General features: G+C 48.6%; 1 protein-coding gene across 2 annotated transcripts in view; it reads left to right on the top strand.

The window, feature by feature from the left end:
• The window catches only part of LOC102904556 (cilia- and flagella-associated protein 337-like), a 134,320-nt gene that overhangs the window by 72,268 nt on the left and 49,407 nt on the right, over positions 1 to 12,645 (top strand). For both annotated transcript variants that reach the window (XM_076560146.1, XM_076560147.1), the window contains one exon: positions 10,893 to 11,136. In XM_076560146.1, coding sequence (XP_076416261.1) covers positions 10,893 to 11,136 — 244 coding nt within the window. The remainder of the gene's footprint in view (positions 1 to 10,892; positions 11,137 to 12,645) is intronic.

Here is a 12,645-nt window from a genome sequence, read left to right as displayed (position 1 = left end):
ACTTGGGGAGGAAAGTGCTTGTTTTGGTTTACAGATTACTGTGGATCATGGAGGGACACCAGGGCAGGAACTCAAGGCAGGAACCTGGAGGTGGAAGGTACTCCCTTAAAAGGCATTAGGTCTCAAAACAAACAAACAAAAACAAAAAACAAAAAACAAAAACAACCCGGGACAAGTCTCACTCAGTACCTGCAGCTCTTCTCAGCTCTTCTCACCCTGCCCCCTACCCTAAACCTCTCCCTCCTAAAGGCTGGGCCTCTGGTCCCCACCCCCCAGCCTTTCTTATATAATCCAGCCATTTTGGCTAGGTGCTTTCCTGGTTCTCTTGGTGTCTTGGCTCCTGGTTTGTCTCTTGGCCGCTCCCTTTCTCCTTTTCTCTTCCTCCTCTCTCCTCTTATGGCCCAGTTCAGTCTGGACCCTTCCAGATGCCTCTGGCTGTGTTCTCTCCCTTCTCAAGCATACTTTGGAGTGGTCGCGTCCTTGTTCTTCATCCAAAGGGTCTGTTTTGTCCCTGGCACCATCCTTTTCTCCCTTTGCTTCTTCACCACCAGGAGGAGAACCTCTTGGCTCCTCCATATGTTCACCACCATGCGGCTTCCACACAGCCCAGAAGCCATGCAGCCCACTGAAAGCCCTGAAACTAAGCCAAGATTAACCTTCCTCCCCTGCAGTGGTTTGTCCCAGGAAAGGGAAGCTGAGTAGTGTGGAGGCCCCACCCTAGAACTATGGAATGGATCTGCAACTAAATCAAGCCATAACTTGCATGCATGTCAAAATATGGGAAGCATTCATTTTGGCCATGGTAGTCTACTGACCCCCGCCCCCCCCCCTTTTTTTTTTGTTTTTTTTTGTTTTTTCGAGACAGGGTTTCTCTGTGTAGCTTTGCACCTTTCCTGGATCTCACTCTGTAGACCAGGCTGGCCTCGAACTCACAAAGATCCACCTGCCTCTGCCTCCCGAGTGCTGGGAATAAAGGCGTGTGCCACCACCACCCAGTGTCTACTGACTCTTTAATAGCTTACCCCTTGATGACAACCTCAGTTCACATTTACTTCATTTTGCTTCATAATTATTTTGTAAAGCTCTTGATGCCATATTGGAAAATCCCTTTCCATTATTCGGTGACACTGGGATCATGTTTGATTTTTTCATGTTGATACTGATCGTGATTACTTTCAAGGTTTAAAAAAAGTTTTCCACTTGTCCATGGTCCCTAGTTTCTGATGGGGTGCTCTAGATGACTTTGTAAAAATCAGGTTACCTGCGTTTTACTCTCAGAGATTTTAGCTTAGTTGGTCAGATGAAGAAGTTCTCAGAATGCCTTCTTCCCCTCCCTTCCCCCTCCTTACTCCACCTGAAACCTTGCCCCTGACTTTAAGGGTCTAGTGTGAACTCACCACGCAACCCATTTGTAAAGCATGGAATACTTAAAACTGCAGCAGCAATTCAGATCAGCCACCCACATGAAGTCAGCCCAGTTAGACCAGAGCAGTTCTGATGCCCATTTCCCCCATTTTTATCCTCAAAAATCTACTTCCATTTGCCATGGAAAATCAATCTGACTTGGAGCGGGGTCTCAGCCTCCTGTGAACTCTCTCTTGCTGCCTTCTTGATAGAAAGCATCCAGCTCCTTGATTCATAGCCCAAGGGCTCTCATCCTCTCAAGGAAGTTTCTCCTTTGTAGAATTCCGATCCACTGACATTTAAATCTTCAGAATGTTAGAAAGAAATGTGCAGTGACTGAATTTCTTGGGAACTTTCATTGTTGTTGTTTTTTTCTTGGAATTAGAGAAGCTTGTTTTCTAGAATGCTAGTGGGTCTGAATTCTAAGAAGCCAAGACGTAATTTTTGAAGACTGCAGCAGCTCGGAATGCAGTGTTTGCTTGGGAAGATCAATTGTTCCAGAACATGAGGATCAGTGAGTCCCGGCCACTCTGCTACCAATGCAGCTGTGATGTAGGGCCTCGGTTTCCTATAGTTAAATAGATGATGTGGTTTAGATTTCATTTGAATGCATCTCCCAAAGGTTCATGTGCTGGAGACATGGCCACCAAAGTGGTAGTATTAAGAGATTGTAGATTCCTTGAAGTGGGGCCTAATGGAAGGTGGTGAGGTCATTAGAGACATCATATTTGGAAGGGATTAATGTAGTTCTTCTGAGGCCTTGGATAATTCCAGAGTAGGCTGTGTGTGTATGTGAGAGAGAGAGAGAGACAGAGAGACAGAGAGAGAGACAGAGAGAGAGAGACAGAGAGACAGAGACAGAGAGAGAGACAGAGAGAGATTATCTTCTCCTGCTTTAGCTCTGTATTTGTTATTGTCTCATGTTCCTATCCCTCTGCCATCCTCTCTCTCTCTCTCTCTCTCTCTCTCTCTCTCTCTCTCTCTCTCTCTCTCACACACACACACACACACACACACACACACACACACACACACACACTTCTACCACCATGGCATCCCTCATATTGTAGTCTACCCGCCTTGGCTAGATTTCTATTGTTGTAATGAAACACCATGAACAAAAGCAACTTGGGGACAAAAAGGTTTATTTCACCTCACAGCTTGCAGTCCATCACAAAAAGACACGTGACAGGACAGGAACTCAAATAGGAACCTAGAGGCGACAGCTGACACAGAACCATGGAGGAGCCTTGCTTACTGGCTCACTCTTCAGGCTCATGTTTGGTGAAGGGTTTGAAAGAAAAAGGCCCCCAAAGGGAGTGGCACTATTAGGAGGTGTGGCCTTGCTGGAGGAAGTGTGTCGCTGTGGGGGTCTCTTTTGCTCAAGCTTCCCTCGGTGTGACTTTCAGTTGACTTCCTGTTTCTTGCAAGATGTAGGGCTCTCAGCTCCAGCACCACATCTACCTACATGCCGACATGCTCCCTATCATGATGATAGTGGACTGAACCTCTGAAGCTGTAAGGCAGCCACTTCAACAAAACGTTTTGTTTATAAGAGTTGCTGTAGTCATGGTTCCTCTTCACAGCAATAAACAACCCAACCTAAGACATTAGACATTAGGCGACCTTTCTTATAGAACCCAGGATCCCCTGCCCGAGGTGGCCCAGTGCACTGCGCTCTCCCACATCAATTACTAATCAAGAAAATGCCTCACAAGCCTTTAGCCTACAGGCCAATCCGATGGAGGTGTTTTTTTTTTTCTCAGTTGAGGTTCCCTCTTCCCACATGATTCTAGCTTATGTCAAGTTGGAAAAAAAAAAAAAAAAAAAAAAAACAACTAACCAGGACAGCACCTAAGGGAGCCCCCTCACTAGAGGCTTAACTGATGGGCTACCTGATCCTAGATGTTAAGCCTCCAAAGCTGTGATGAAAATAAACCTCTTTTGGTCCAGCTGGGCATGGGGCTAAAGCACCAGTAATCCCAGCATAAGATGCAGAGGCAAAAGGATCACAAGCTCAAGATCAGCTGGGCCTGAGGAGTAAGACCCTGCCAATTGGCACATACCTCTTTTCTTTCTGAGCATTGGGTTTCGGGCTTTTTGTCATAGGAATGTAACTCAGACTAATGCAATACGTTAGACAAGCTCTCGAAGGAGCTCACCAGCTCAGAGCCCGAGTGCTCACTCTGCTATCAATATCCTGACCTCCCCTGCCTTCTTCCATCACAGACAGGGAGGTCATAGAAATCATTCACAACTCTAAACTGCAGTAGCTTTCATCAACTAAATATCTCTGGAGAGCTAGATGCCTCCAGGAGGGAAGGATTAGCCCAGATCAACATCATTCTAGGGGCTTTTGTTGGTGTTTATAGTGTGATGGGCACAGCAGTAGATGAAGGTACCGACTCTTAGGCCCACAGGGAGTGGCACTACTAGGAGGTGTGGCTGTGTTGGAGTAGGTGTGGCTGTGTTGAAGTAGGTGTGGCTGTGTTGGAGTAGGTGTGGCTTTGTTGGAGTAGGTGTGGCTTTGTTAAAGTAGGTGTGGCTTTGTTGGAGTAGGTGTGGCTGTGTTGGAGTAGGTGTGGCTTTGTTAGAGTAGGTGTGGCTTTGTTGGAGTAGGTGTGGCTTTGTTGGAGTAAGTAGGGCCTTGTTGGAGGAAGTGTGTCACTGTGGGTGTGGGCTTTGAGGTCTCATATATGCTCAAGCCATACCTAGCAACTCAGTTCACTTCCTGTTGCCTTTTGATCGAGGTATAGAATTCTCAGCTCCTTCTCCAGCACCATGTCTGCCTGCAGGCCACCACATCCCACCATGATGATAATGGACTAAACCTCTGAACTGTAAGCCACCCCCAGTTGAATGTTTTCCTTTGTAAGAGTTGCCGTGGTCATGGCATCTCTTCACAGCAATAGGAACCTAAGACTCTTGCCCTTTCCAACCGTCTCTTCTTATTTTCTCTAAGAACCCCTTCAATGTGGCCTTGATCCTCACCATCACATCAAAGGGTCGCCAACGACCTTCATATTTCTAATTCTATGAACTGGTAACTATTTCATGTTCCCTGTCGGCATCCGAGAGACCTGACCATTTTGTCTCCCTCCCTGTCCATCTCGCCCTTGCCTTCAAAATTCCAGCTGTTCTGCTTCTCTGTCCCCTTGTAACTAGAGTTTTCCTGCCTTGCCCACAGTCAGGACAAATCTCTGTCACCCGCCAGTCCCACAGCCTCTCCGACCCAACCAAGTAAACACAGAGACTTATATTGCTTACAAACTGTATGGCAGTGGCAGGCTTCTTGTTAACTGTTCTTACAGCATAAATTAATCCATTTCCACAAATCTATACCTTGCCACATGGCTTGTGGCTCACCGGTACTTTACATCTTCCTTGTCCTGGCGGCTGCTCCAGGCAGTCTCCTTCTGCCTTCCTGTTCTTTCATTTCTCCTCTCTGTTAGTCCCGCCTATACTTCCTGCCTAGCCATGGCCAATCAGGTTTTATTTATTGACCAATCAGAGCAACTTGACATACAGAACATCCTACAGCAGTCCCCCCACGGGCTATTCTTTCTCTGTCTCCCTTGTTTCTTCCTTCACACCTCCTTGACGAAATGTTGGAGGCTCCAGAGTTCAGTCTCTTTTCATTTCCTTGCACAGCCAAGTGCAACCATCTCAGACACCTGCACTCAGGCTTGTGGTCCTAATCATCCTCTATGCCGACCTGCTGGACATACAGAACATCCTACAGCAGTCCCCCCACGGGCTATTCTTTCTCTGTCTCCCTTGTTTCTTCCTTCACACCTCCTTGACGAAATGTTGGAGGCTCCAGAGTTCAGTCTCTTTTCATTTCCTTCCCATTTCTGCACCTTCCCTTGACGATCCCCTCAGCACCAGGAGCTCACTGTCTACATGTGCACTCATCCCTCCAGCCCACCCCCTCTGGTATTTCTAACTGCCCTGGCTGGACAATGGCCACAGCGATCCAGATAGGTGATGTGCATCGTTACTGAGTCCAAAGCTGAGTCGGATCTTCTCCCTCACCCCGTTCCACTGTCTGCCCCACCTCAGTTAGGGCTAAGTCCATCTTTCAAGATGCTCATGTGAGAAAACAGTCACCCTTGAGTCTTCTCTCCTGCAGACCACATCTGACCTGCTGACTCTGCGCACCTGAGGCACCAGGAATGTGGTCACCTTTTACCAGGGTCGTCTCCGCTTCCACTAGGGATTGCTGCCTTCGCTTCTCTGCATCACTCTGAGGGCCTCCTCGTCTCCCTGCTTCCAACTTGTACCCCAGCACCATACAGCTCTGCTCCCCACATGCCAGCCAGGGAGAGCTGGTAAAAACATTGTCACATTCCCTGAGGTCCCTTGATTTGTTCTTTTCCTCCTCATTTCTTTGATGAAACACCCTGACCAAAAGTAACTTGTGGAGGAAAGGGTTTATTTGGCTTATGTGTCGTGACTACTGTCCATCATTGACAGAAGTCAGGGCAGGAACTCAAGCAGGGCAGGAACCTGGAGGCAGGAACTGAAGCAGAGACCATGGAGGGGCGCTGCTTGCTGGCTTGCTCTCCATGGCTTGCTCAGCCTGCTTGTTTACACTACCCAGGACCACCAGCCCAAGGATGGCACCACCCACGATGGGCTGGGTCCTCCCCCATCAGTCATCAATAAGAAAATGACTAAAGGCCAATCTTCCAGGGGCATTTTCACAACTGAGCTTTTCTCTTTCCAATGACTCTAGCTTGTGTCAAGCTGGCCAAAACTAACCAGCGTAACTGGTGAACCCCATTCCACTTAGAATGAAAGCCAAAGTTTGCAGAGCTCTCTGTGACTGGCCCCCAACCCTTACCCCTCTGGTGACATCTATTTCCGTTCTCACACTCCCCCTTCCAGTCACACTGATCCTCTGGACAGTGTTTGGGGCTGTGCTTTCTTCTTCTGAGGAGATCCCCACAAAGTCTCACCTAGCTCACTCCACGTTTCTCAAGCCTTGGCTTATCTGTCACGTCTCACTCATGCTTCCTCTGCCACCTCGTCATATGCGGGAACTGCCTCTCCTGCCACTCCCAGCCTTCCTTGCTGTCTTAGTTGGGGTGTCTATTCCTGTGAGGAGACATCATGACCACGGCAGCTCTTATAAAGGAAAACACTTAACTGAGGTAGCAGCTTACGGTTTCAGGTTTAGTCCATTATCACATGGCAGGAAACATGGCGGCTGGGAGCAGACATGGCGCTGGCTACATCTTGACCAGAAGGCAACAGGAAGTGAACTCAGACCCTGGGCGGTATCTTGAGCACAGGAGACCTCAAAGCTCACCCCTGCAGTGACACACTTCCTCTAACAAGGCCACACCTATTTCAACAAAGCCACACCTCCTAATAATACCACTCCCTATGAGCTTGTGGGGGCCAATTACATTCAAACTACCCCACTTCCTTGGTTTTCCCTTGTTTGAATCCACAGATCGAGCCCCTTTCTGAAATGTTGTGTGTGTTCTTTATAGTCTGGCTCCCCTTGGTGCCGTGATCTCTCAACTGTTTTGTTCATTGTTAGCACCCAAGGGCTCAGGATGGTACCTAGCATCTAACAGGTGCTCAGCAGAGATTTGTCAAGTGAGTGCACCTGTGAAGCCAGAATTCAAAACCATATCTGTCTCTCATTCAGTGCCTGAAGTGTCACACGCCAGGACAGCCTGAGGACTGAGGCAACAATCCTGTCAAATGTTTTCTCCTATCTCATTGTCCTTACAGTACCCCTACCCCCCCAAACTCCAGCCTATTCATGTAGTTCCCAGTGTCCACTGATCGTTACAGTGTGCGTGTGTGCATGTGTGTGCATGTGTGTGTGTGTGCGCGTGTGTGTGTGTGTGTGTGTGTGCATGTGTGTGTGCGCGCGTGTGCGTGTGTGTGTGTGTGTGTGTGTGTGTGTGTGTGTGTGTGTATGTGTGTGTGTGTGTGTGCGGGTGTGTATACCAGCCTTTGCTCCTCTGAAGCAGTCAGGTAGTCACAGCCTCATCAGAGAGGAAATTCTTCCATTCCTAAGACTCACTGTTGCCCCTTTAGGCAAAGAGACCTTTGGTGGAGCCTGAAGGGCCTTCCTTTATACACTCGGGGCCTTTAAAGCTTGTCTTATGGTCAGCCTCGGATTCCCAGCAGACGCGTCTTATAAAAAACACCGTGACAGCAGAAGGCGGCTGCCTGCGGACGGAGAACCTCATTCACTCTCAGCTGTTAGGAGCGCCTTCCATATTGCTGTTTATTTCAGGCAGGAATGCCTAGCCTTCTTTTTGTCATTAATGAATATGCAAAGAGAAGCATATCTTGGTTAAGGCCACGGGGAAAACAGGGCTGGATGCTTAAGAGTGTCTTGTCTCCTACAAACAGGAACAGGCTCTGTTTTGTGACACCACCCCCCCCCAAATCTGTAGGGTACCTGCCGTGGGCAGGATAAGTAAAAGAAGCCTCAAAATACAGCTTGAGTTGGAGGAGGCAAGGGCTGAAACTGGAGTACATTCCACCTGGCTGCTGACCCCATGGGGTACTGTGAGCCTGGTGGCTGCGGAGGCTGCATCTGGGTCAACCTGATGCTAAGATACCGGTGGAGGATCAGTCTCACTTCCTCCAGCATCCCCATCCCTGAAGACTTGCCTGCTAGTTAATGCACTGGGGATATGAACCAGCACTGAATCTGCTCTTGGTTTCCATGGCGACCACTTAAACTTTTCATCATCCTTCCTTCAGACCTTGGAGAAGAGCTGTGCTCTCCGGTTCCCATGACAACCACTTAAATGTGTATGCTTGTCTGGCTCTCTTGGAAGAGAGTAGCTAGAGTTCATGCAAATGAACTTGGATTATTCTCTTTTTACTTGGAAAATAAAATAAAATTCAAATAAAGTGACACACCTGCTCAGAAGTTTTAGAACTCCGTTCAGAACAGGGAGGGCCAATGCCACGCAGAGCTGCCGTTTCAGGGAGGTGCACCGTGTCTCTTCCACACTTAGAGCGGTTACCCAGATCCTCTGGCTAGTTCAGCCGTCTATTGGGGTGGGGTGGGGGCGCCGGTAGCCAGCTTCTCTACCCAGTGCAGGCTTTCACCAATGCGGAGAGACGAACAGGATTCCATCTCAGTTCTCTGCCACCAAAGGGGGCCCCAGACTTGGCTGGCAGCTGTGAAGAATATGGAGATCATTCTGAGTGATGCTCGGTACTGATCCTACTTCGCTAGCAGGACTCGCAGAATGGATGGCTGGCATTCTCAACTCCGAGGCCTTGGGCCAGGCAAAATGGAAGAGCTCCGGGGAAATGAGGGGGGAAATGGGGATGCCCTCTTTACATGTTTAGACACATCTCGGAACTCCACTGCAAAGATGTTCCCCAAATTAGAGGTGCTAAGAGGCAGAATACAGAATAGTGGCAATGTTGAAAACCACAGGTTTCCTCTAGAGACTTCCCATTTCTCCAGAGGACTCAGCAAGCCTGTGGCCGAGTCGGACCTGAACATGGTCTGCGGAGAGGTGTGGCACATGCCCTTGAAGATGGAGCCCGAATTAGACTTGGTGGAGCGTTCCAGAAAGGCACATTCTTCTTCCTGCTTCTTGGGAAGGAGTTGACCTTGTAACTTGTAGTGACAGACACAACCCTAACTAACCCAACGGAGTCACAAGCAAATGACTCGGCAGTGGCGAGCCGAACATTCTTCTTCACTCTCCTTTCTCCAAAGTTCTTCTAAACCGCTTAGAACACGGTGGAGGTGAGTGTCCAGGGGAAACCAGGTGACAGGGATCAGGAAGGCCCTGCTGAGTGTATTGAGGACCCCCTTTATTCATCCTCAGGTCAGACCCAGGTTGGAAACCCACAGGAGGACACTGAGGCCGCCATTTGGATCCTATTGAAGAGATTCATAAATCAACCAATCATTCCGCTGAACATATCTGTCCAAATCAGTGTAGGGAACAGTTGCCTGGCTGCTTGATGGAGCCGATGGGTTCTCAGCACACTCAGTGTAGTTCCAGACGTTCCCAGGCTCAGTACTTCCTTCTGCGATTTTCTTTGAAATTTTTAAATTGGTTTTTATGTATATGGGTGTTTTGTCTACCTACTGTCTGTGCACCATGTTCATGCCATGTCCTGTGGAGGCCAGAGAGGGCATCAGATTCCCGGAACTGGAGTTACAGGTGATGGTGAGCCACTGTCTCAGTTAGGGTTTCTATTGCTGCAAAGAGACACCATGACCATGGCAACTCTTATAAAGGAAGCATTTAATTGAGGCGGTGGCTTACAGTTCCAGAGGTTCAGTCCATTATCATCATGGCGGGGAGGCATGGCAGTATGCAGGCAGACATGGTGCTGGAGGAGGAGCATGCTACATGTTGATCTGTAGGTAACAGAAAGTAGACTGAGTGTCACACTGAGGGAAACTTGAGCAAAAGATAGCTCAAAGCCCACCCCACAGTGACACACTTACTCCAGCAAGGCCACACCTACTTCAACAAGGCCACACCTCCTAATAGTGCCACTCCTTTTAGGGGGGCATTTTATTTCAAACCACCACATTCTACTCCCTGGCCTCCAAAGACTTGTAGCCATATCATAATGCAAAAATGCATTCAGTCCAGTGTCAAAAGTCCCCATAGTCTATCACAGTCTCAAACTTATTTAAAAGTCTAAAGTTCAAAGTCTCTTCTAAGATTCATACAATCTCTTAACTGTAATCCCCTGTAAAATCAAAATCAAAAAGCAGATCGCATACTTCCAACATTCAGTGGCATAGGATATACATTACTGTTCCAAAATGTAGGGAAGGGAGCATAGTGAGGAAATACTGGGCCAAAGTTGAGACCAAAAACCAGGTGGGGTGGGTGAACTTCAAATTCCGCATCTCCTCATCTGTTGTCAAAATGCTCTTCAGATCTCCAGCTCCTTTCAGCTTTGTTGACTGCAGCACACTTGTTTCTCTTGGGCTGGTTCCACTCTCTGTAAGCAGCTCTCCTGGGCAGGTAGCTCTGGCATCTCCAACATCTCGGGGTCTCTAAGGCAATGTGCGTGCTGGGAATCAAACTGATCCTCTGGAGGAGCAGCCTGTGCTCTTAGGTGCTGAGCCGTCTCTCCAGGACAGCTGGATGTTTTCTGGATGGCCAGTGCTCTGTGCTTTCTAGACAAGGTTTCTTATGTAAGATGGGCATGGATGGGCTTACACCACTGAGCCTCTGAAAGACTCAAACAAAAGGCAGGGCTGGGCCACAGGCAATGAAAGCCTTCCTGGTACCTCTGCCCTCCCAGGTGTTTCATGTCCCTTTTCAGAAAAGTGAGAAGAGTCTTTTCTTATGTCACGTTTATCTTCTGGCTGTCTGGAGTTTAACCCTGGGGATGAAAGAAAATGCCTACGTCATTACCGAGAACAAGTCTGGGACCTTAATAAAAACAGCGGGCTGTGAGGGAATTGAGCGATCTCATTAAGAAACTGTGTCTTGTTTTCCTGTGAATATTTTTAGGGTTCACTATGGGAGCAACAAATGTCAAGGAAAAGCTGAAAGAAACAAGGAATGTTGGGAAGACTGGCAGGATGGGGAGAAGCCCAGCATCCCTTGCTCCGCCCCAAAGGCGAGCAGCATGTGATCACACCGTGTTCCGCATCCATAAGGGAGTCAAGACGTTCTCCTTCTGCAGGAGACAAAACCTGCTGGTGACAGGTGGGGTGGATCGAATCATCAGGGTCTGGAATCCTTACCTGCCAGGGTAAGTTGTCTTTCCCCTAACGAGAGTACCAGTGAGGTAGGAAAGTAAATGAAAATGTGACTGGGGATTCCCTAGGAGAATTGTCTGTCCAAAATTAATCTCTCCCACACAAAGCCTGGAACATTTCTGTTTCCAGCCTCTAAAAGTTCACTATAGGAGCTGCTGGAGAGATGGCTCAGTGGTTAATAGCATTGGCTACTTGTCCAGAGGACCCAGGTTCTATTCCCAGCACCCACATGATTGCTCAAAATCATCTATAACTCCAGTCCCATGGGATCCGACTCCCTCTTCTGGCCTTCATATACATGCACAGTGCACAGATACACATGCAGGCAAAACATCCATACACACACACACACACACACACACACACACACACACACACACAATTTAAAACTTTTTCATTGTAACTAATGTGAAATGTAAATCCCAGCAGGACATGGTGGGCATGACTGTAATGCCAGCACTTAGGAAGGTTAAGGCCAGCCTGGGCTACATAGAGAGACCACATCTCAAGCAAAACAAAACACATGTAAACACTTTACAATGACACAAGGACCACGGGGTGTCACTCACCCGGATCTCAGTGTGACTCCCTCTTGTCTAGTGGCATCTTGCCTTCAAGGGACCATGATCAGCAGCAGAGTGACCTGAGATTGTGTGCAGCGAGTGTATGCTTAGCGTGGCCTCACAGCAGGGGCCCCAGCGGTCTCCTGAGGGCATGGGGTTTAGTCCCATCAGAACTAAAGACTCTACCGTGCCTGTGTTTTAACAGAATTAACCTAAGAGAACAAGTGTGATTGACACAAGGAAGCCAGGACTGCTCTGTAAGGGATTGGGTCCTGGGGAACCCAACAAAAAGCCAGGGGAGATTCGGGGCTATCACCCCCTCAGTGGGATCTTGTCACATGCTTTGGGCCAGGCATGCACGTCACACAGTAGACCCTTCTGAGCAAGGCTTCGGGGACACTTCAGGTTTTATTCACTTCAGTCTTGTCATAGGTGTGTGGTGTGTGCACGTGTGTGTGTGTGTGTGTGTGTGTGTGTGTGTGTGTGTGTGTGCATGTTGGCGTGTCTATGTGAGAGCTTGTACATGTGTGTGTGGTTGCCTGATTGTGCTGATTGGGATTTTTGTCAACTTGACATCAACTAGAGTCACTCCGGGGGGAAAAGAAACTCAGTGGAGAAGATGTGGATGGTACCTCCGCCAGCGATGGAGCGTGACCTGGGGGTTGTAAACTGAAATAATGCCTCTTCTCCCCGACTTTGCTTTTGATTGCAGCATCAATTGCAGTGTTTATCGCAGCATCGGGACGCAAAGGCAGGGGTTTGCAGCCACCTTCTACCCCAGTCACTGCGGCAGAGTCTCTCAGTCGAACCTGGAGTTTGTTGTTACCACTGGTCTAGCTCCTCGGGGTTAGGGTTAAACCACCTCATCCTTTCAGGGGAATCCTCTCTGTCTCCGCCTTCTGAGTGCAGGACGCACAAGCAGCCTGCCCCTCCCACCCC

This window comes from Peromyscus maniculatus, chromosome 23 (genome assembly GCF_049852395.1).
Source record: "Peromyscus maniculatus bairdii isolate BWxNUB_F1_BW_parent chromosome 23, HU_Pman_BW_mat_3.1, whole genome shotgun sequence".
Lineage (NCBI taxonomy): Eukaryota > Metazoa > Chordata > Mammalia > Rodentia > Cricetidae > Peromyscus > Peromyscus maniculatus.
The sequence above is the reverse complement of the archived record's forward strand: the minus strand, read 5'-3'. Positions and strand labels throughout refer to the sequence as shown.